The sequence below is a fragment of the Etheostoma spectabile genome, chromosome 15, assembly GCF_008692095.1.
Source record: "Etheostoma spectabile isolate EspeVRDwgs_2016 chromosome 15, UIUC_Espe_1.0, whole genome shotgun sequence".
In the NCBI taxonomy this organism is placed as follows: Eukaryota; Metazoa; Chordata; class Actinopteri; order Perciformes; family Percidae; genus Etheostoma; species Etheostoma spectabile.
In genome coordinates, this window is record NC_045747.1 from 29141586 (window position 1) to 29148147 (window position 6562).

Below are 6562 nucleotides of genomic sequence, written 5' to 3' on the forward strand. Positions count from 1 at the left end.
AAGCTTGTTCAGCTCGTGCGCTAGCTTGCCTGCCTGTAGCCTATTAGCCTACACCAAAGCCCGTCCGTTATTTCTGCCCGTGTATCGAGCCCTTCATTGTCGCCTTGAGCCCGCCAGCCGTTCATGCCACACGGTGTCCGGTTAGCCGCCCACGCGCAGCCGGTCCGCCGCCGCTGCTGCTGTTGGCTCCAGGACGTGTTGTGGTGGTGGTCGCGAGCAGCAGTGCTAGTCTCGAGACAGCCCCGGAGGAGCAGCGGGTTTGCGGAGAGAAGGAGAGGAGGAGGAGGAGGAGAAGGAGGAGGAGAGAAGAACGGAAGAGAAAGCGAGTGGATTCGTTAGGCTATTAATTTATTTATTTAATTATGTAGCCTATTATTGTTATTGATTAGCCTACCTAGTGAACGTGCGTGTGGACTAATCTGTGATGCGGTGTTTCTGGGTCCGTGCCGGACTGGACCGGGACCACCGGTGCTAAAGAAGGTAAGGAGCATCACCGGTCGGCAGGAAGGCCAGCCGGTAGCCTAATACACGAGCTCATACAACAAACCAGAAATAGGCTACAGAGGGTTGGTGAACGGCGGAGTGGCTGGCTCGCTGATTTATGGCCCGTATGACTTCAATCCCGGTTCAAGAAGAGTTCACAATGCTTTAAGCAATGCTACCCGCCGCAAGCAGCCCCCCTTCTTCTTTCGGCCTTCCATCTCTGTCCTTTTTGTTTTTGTTCTTTAGCCTCTCATTTCTTATTCTGTTCTGTCTATGCCTCTTACTCACTTAAAGCTATTTATTTACAAAGCAATGGCTGACCCTTTTTTCTCTTTAAGATTATCTCCCTGATGGATACCTATTTTCTTCCCCACTGGCCTCCGTTTTATTATTATTTTGCTATTAGCCTATCTGAGATTTCATTTCACAGTCAAATGTTTTGATGCTGTAATTTTATTCACACATGGGGCTTCACTGTTTTTAGCCTAAATCGGGAAATGCATGGACATAGCAACAAAAGCTTTGATCTGGCCAATCTTTTATTGTTTATGGGCTCAGCTCCATATAATTGGCCTCTCTCTCTCTCTCTCTCTCTCTCTCTCTCTCTCTCTCTCTCTCTCTCTCTCTCTCTCTCTCTCTCTCTCTCATTGTGTGCGTGCGTGCGCGCGCGTGTGTGTCTGTTAATGGGATAAGAAATACGTGGATTATGTTAATGTATTTCTCTATGTCTCCCCGCCTGCATTGCTCTTCTCATGGCAGGCGCCATTTGTAATTTTATATCCCAGGATAAAACACAGACACTGGACACCAGTGGCCGACCTCTTCCCTCCCTTCCCATCTCTCCCTCTCTCTCTGTGGTTTTTGTTTGGGTGGCTGTTTCTCTGTCAGTATAAGTGGATTATTCAGGGAGGCGTCTAGTAAAGTTGGTGATTGTATTAAGCTGCAGCCCTACAAGCAAGGGGCAGAGACATTACGTGTTCCTTTTAATGGCGATACAGCGATATGATTTAATAACATATTCCTCCTCCACTAACTGCTACGGTCTCTCTCTCTCTCTCTCTCTCTCTCTCTCTCTCTCTCTCAAATCTCTCTCTCTCTCTCCTTGGGACTATTCCTTAGAGTAAATAATTAGGATTCCAGCTTGTCTCCTAGAAAGATAAATGGCTGACATCTGTGACGTGCTGAGAGCTGGAGTATGGCTGGTCTCTCTAATCACAAAAACGAATAATAGTAGGCTTATAGATAAAAAAACAAAATATTAGGCTATAGGTTATATTTATATAAATTGGGCAATTTTAACTCATTGTGAAAACACAGCATCGGAAATAGGACTTATGCAGGCCTATGTGTTGTTTTATATCTAAATAACATACCTGATTTTATGGCTTTGATTCTCTCTAATTTTTGCTCTTTTTATTGCTATTTGTTCATTTAGGAAATGTAGCCTATAATCGGCGACTGGTGTTTGAAACAATAATTGTATCCTACTGCAGTCGTAAATCCCAATTAGCATTTCGTATAGCCATACAAGCAGACAACATCATTTCACATCTTCTTTCAGGTTTGTTTTTGTAGCTTTTTGCGTAGACCTGATCGATTTTTTTAAATGCAATTTTATTTGTTGGATTTATAGGCCCAGACTATTGGTCCACAATGAAGCACGGTAGTAGCTTTAATTTACTAAAAGTAGTAAATAGACTTGCTGTCTATCTGTGTGGGCCGGTGCTGTGATATTAACCCAGGGAGTTAATGATTGGTAGCATAACAGTGACTGGACGAGCCTTAGTAGTTAGCTTTAGCGCTAGCCTCCACAGGCACACATAGGTGTCAGATGGCGGAGCCGCTTCTCCCCGTTCAACATTTTATCTCCAGAGGAGAAATGAATGCCAGGTGCTCTCTCGCGCCTGACAACTCGGGCCTCTCGCGGCCAGAGGCCCACCCCGGCGCTGAGCGCCAGATAGGGAGTCTATGGGGGCTCGCACTGCCGTTTGCTTTTCTTCCTGTTTTTCTCGGGGGTCTGATAGAGCACTCGACCCTAATGAATCACTGACTCGTGAAGCTTCTTCCGGGCTTTCCTTCTTTACCCTATCTATCTATCTATCTATCTATCTATCTATCTATCTATCTATCTATGAGTCTCTTTTGTGTAAACCCAAGTCCAAGTGTTTTGTCTATTTATTTATTTATTTTTCATTCTTCTTTTAACCATGTACTATGTATGACGATCATATTATCCAAATAAAAACGTCTGAAATTATCTACCCTAATTATAACCCCGATTTCCCTTAACCAAAAAAAAACTCTGTTTTCTGAAACATTTCCTAGAACACTTTCTTTTCACATCTTATCTTGCCAATTTGAATGCATTTAAAGTAGTTTATCATTTATACGCCTTTCTTTGTTGCTCTGAAAAATCCTAATAACGTGCAATAATAGGCCTGCGCATAACTGCCATGTTTCTTCTGGCCTGTTAAAAAAAACCCTCCTCTGATGCAAGTGTAGCCTGTTATTCAGCAGCAACGATTGTTTCCGGAGATATGAGTGAGGTAACAGCCGAGCACACGGAATATAGTAAATCATATGTGGAAGGCAGAGGTTGACAGAAATAGGCTACCTACATCAGTCACGAAGGGAAATAGATACAGGCCACTTCACTGTCGCCATTACACAACAAAATGTCACGTTCCGCTCGAATAACAGCAGACATGGTGGGGTAGTGCTTTATTAGAAAAAAACCTCATTCTAGGATTTATGAAAATAACGTAGGCCATCGAATAAGTTGAAAAATACGACACACAGCCATGCTTAAAACAACAGTAAAGGGCGATTTTGTTGAATTGTAGTCTTAAATTCAAAGCTGAAGCATTGCCTTCAATCTTGATATAAATGCTGAATAATGAGAACAATTAGTCAATAACAATAATTACTACTTATTCTACAAATAGTACCACTAATAATAATATGAGTAGATGGACTATTATTTTATATAATAATAATAATAATAATAATAATAATAATAATAATAATAATAATCATAATCATAATAATAACGTGTAATTACTACTAAGTTAGCTAAGGTAAATGTATATGGCAATTTAATATTTATAAGTGTATGTATGTTTTCATGTAGCCTATGTGTGTGTGTGTGTGTGTGAGAGAGAGAGAGAGATGGAACACAGATTGCACTCCTTGTGCCTCCTCCATTGGAGCATCTGCAGGCTGTGCACTGGGCTCATAAGCAGGGGGAGGGTAAGGGGGTAAGGAGGTGGGGGGGGGGGGGTGAGGAAAGAAAAGCAGTGGTTTCTATTCATGTCATGGCGCCTTTCATGAGAGGAAGATGGATTTATCTCTCTTATTTCTTCATTCTGCCTCTCCTAACCTTTTAGGTCAGATTGCAGGGGACCACTGGAGAGACACCGTCACGTGACCCCCGGTACCAAATGGTCTTCCGGCAGTGGCTCTCAACAAGGACCGGAGCACAAGAAGACGCCGCCACTTCTCTCAGAAATGCAGAAGACAACATACTACGACAACTCCTCTGCGCTTTTTGGTGGCTACTCGTCCTACCAGGTGCAGGGGGCGGCAGCGGCAGCAGCAGCCGCCAACAGCTTTGGGGGCTACGATGCACCGGTCCCAGTGGTCCACCATCAGCCGGCCTTCCAGTCAGCAACCCATCTGGATGTGGATTCGTACCAGCGCTCGGCCTGCTCGTTACAGTCACTGGGCAGTAACAGTGGCCACCAGCAGCAACAGCAGCTAGCCAAGACCAAGGAGCTGAATGGCAGCTGCATGCGGCCCAGTCTGCCGCCTGAGCACCACCCCAGCTCCCAGGTGTCCCCCCCACTGCCCCCCAACCCCAGCAACGGCAATACTGGGGCTCAGCAGCCGGGGGGCAGTGCTGGGGCTTCCTCGGCCTCTAAATCAGGCTCCAATAAGTTGTCTAATTGTTCCTCCTCCACATCGTCCTCCACATCGTCATCCTCTTCCTCACTGCCCCCCAACCCGACGATGGCCAAGCAGATCTTTCCCTGGATGAAAGAATGTCGACAGACGACCAAGCAGAAAAACTGTTCCCCCAGCAACAACTCTGGCAACGGTGTGTTAGTCTACACCTGTCTCTATCCCTCTGTCTATCTTTGCTTTCATTTGCCCTCCATTGCACCAAAGAAACAACATGTCTACTTATTCCTCCTACACCTCTCTCTCTCTCTCTCTCTCTCTCTCTCTCTCTTGCTCTCCCTTGTTTTCCTTTCTTCTGTTCCTTCTGTCCTCGTTCCTTTCTTTCTTCCTTCTTTTTTCCTTTCTCGTTAGAGCCTTTTTTCCTATTATCCTGCCTCTTCCTTCCAATCACCACATCTCTCTTTCCTCACCTCGCTTATCAACATCCTCTTTCAAGCCCCAGATCCCCAGAGGATTTAAAAGGTTTCTCAGACTATTATGGCATAACATGTTTCCACAGTCAGTGGTTCAGACAGGCAACTAGTCAAGCTGGTTATCTTTAGCTGGTGAATCAGTCTGCTAATATTGCTTTTAAATGAACTTAAGTAGCTGGATCCACTAACGCATTTATACTTCTCCCTGAGGAAGCATGTTAGGATGCTGAAAAGTAAGAGCGTAAAATCAAAATCAATTCTGCTTTGCATTGTCACACTGAAGTTATTTGACTGAGTCTTTTGAATGACTAAAGCCCATCAGTAGACTAACTGTCAAATAAATCCCTAAATATGGCAAGCAGTGAATAATAAAAGATGTCAAAGGTCAGAGGCATGGCAGCCTGACCAATATCCCTCCATCACCTAGAGGAACAATCAAGTTAACAACTAAAGCCAGGAAAATGTATTTGTTTTATTGGCAGAATGGAAGAAAATTCATATTTTTATTTTTATTTTTTATAAGCAATGTTTTATCAGATTTATTTATATGATGTGTTCTAGTTATGGGCGCTCGCTCTAGGCCACCCAGGCACTCTTGCGCTTTCTCTTTAAGAGTTAGATAAATTACACTATTATGTCTGTGTGTTAAGTGCAGCGCTGGAGTCAGGAGCTTAGCGTTAACAACTATCCAGCCAGGCTGGTTCTGTCTGAAGTGAAATAATACACCTACTAACACCTCTAAAGCTCACAAATACCAACCAATTATTGTGTTTCTTGTTGTGGTTTTAGAGAGAGTTACATAATTAAACCTTTTCTTGGCAAACAACAGCCAGGTGCAGAGACTTCCTGGAGGCTTGTCATCACAACAATGTTGCCAGGTTTGGCTGCTTCATGCCTGTACAGAGATCTAAAACCTGTGATCATGGACCGTATCTGGCAACTGGAGCTATAGTCAGAGACACTGCACTAGGGACCGCGTGGATGGATACAGGGTTGTTCATCAAGAAATAGTTCTAAAACCACCTTAAATGGAGGGGAAAAGAATAAGGGAAAATCAAACATTTGAGAAAAGGTATATCTGGAATATTGTTGAAACAACTTAATCACAGTAAGGATGTCAACCCTAATCTATACATCGACTAATCAGGTGTTTTGGTCTTAGTCAAAGACTTTTGTATGCTTTATCATGTTATATTACATATTTCAAAGAAACTTATAAGCACGTCTCTAGTGAACACAATATTTAAAGTGGTGCTTTTGATTGATTCTTTGTGGAAAAACAGTTTAACAGATCTGTCGATTAAATAATTGATTGGTCGACAACATCCTATACTGTACATGTTAATGTTAATTGACTAAAAATGTCATTATTCAAGGACAGCCCTAAATAGCAGGACCAGTTGAGAGGAGAAAGGTACAGAGAGAGAGAGAGAGAGAGAGAGAGAGAGATTTGGGGTTCAGTCAGTAGAAAATGACCGTAATAAGTTGGACTGGATAAAGAAAGGATCAATGTTGACTGAGCCGTCAGGGAGTCATTACAGTAACAGTCGAGTCAGTTATAGGACAGTCTGGCTAACCGGCTGGCACAAACCAGCAGTCAATAGCCTGCACACCTATTCATTTACTTTCTCCTCTTCACCCAGCAACTCCCATCCTTGCTCTCCACCTTCTGTTGATTACTTTCCTTCTGATTGCTCTCCTTCCCG

At 43.5% G+C, this 6562-nt stretch overlaps 1 protein-coding gene across 6 annotated transcripts in view; it reads left to right on the forward strand.

Annotated features, from left to right (window-relative positions):
- Window positions 1–6562, forward strand: part of hoxb3a (homeobox B3a) — an 88795-nt gene that overhangs the window by 76681 nt on the left and 5552 nt on the right. For 5 of the 6 annotated variants that reach the window (XM_032537286.1, XM_032537287.1, XM_032537284.1 and 2 more), the window contains one exon: window positions 3870–4579. In XM_032537286.1, the coding sequence (XP_032393177.1) occupies window positions 3991–4579 (589 nt within the window). In that variant the 5' untranslated portion in view covers window positions 3870–3990. Of the gene's footprint in view, window positions 1–6; window positions 481–3869; window positions 4580–6562 lie in introns of those variants that run through there. The other variant, XM_032537290.1, reaches the window with a different exon arrangement.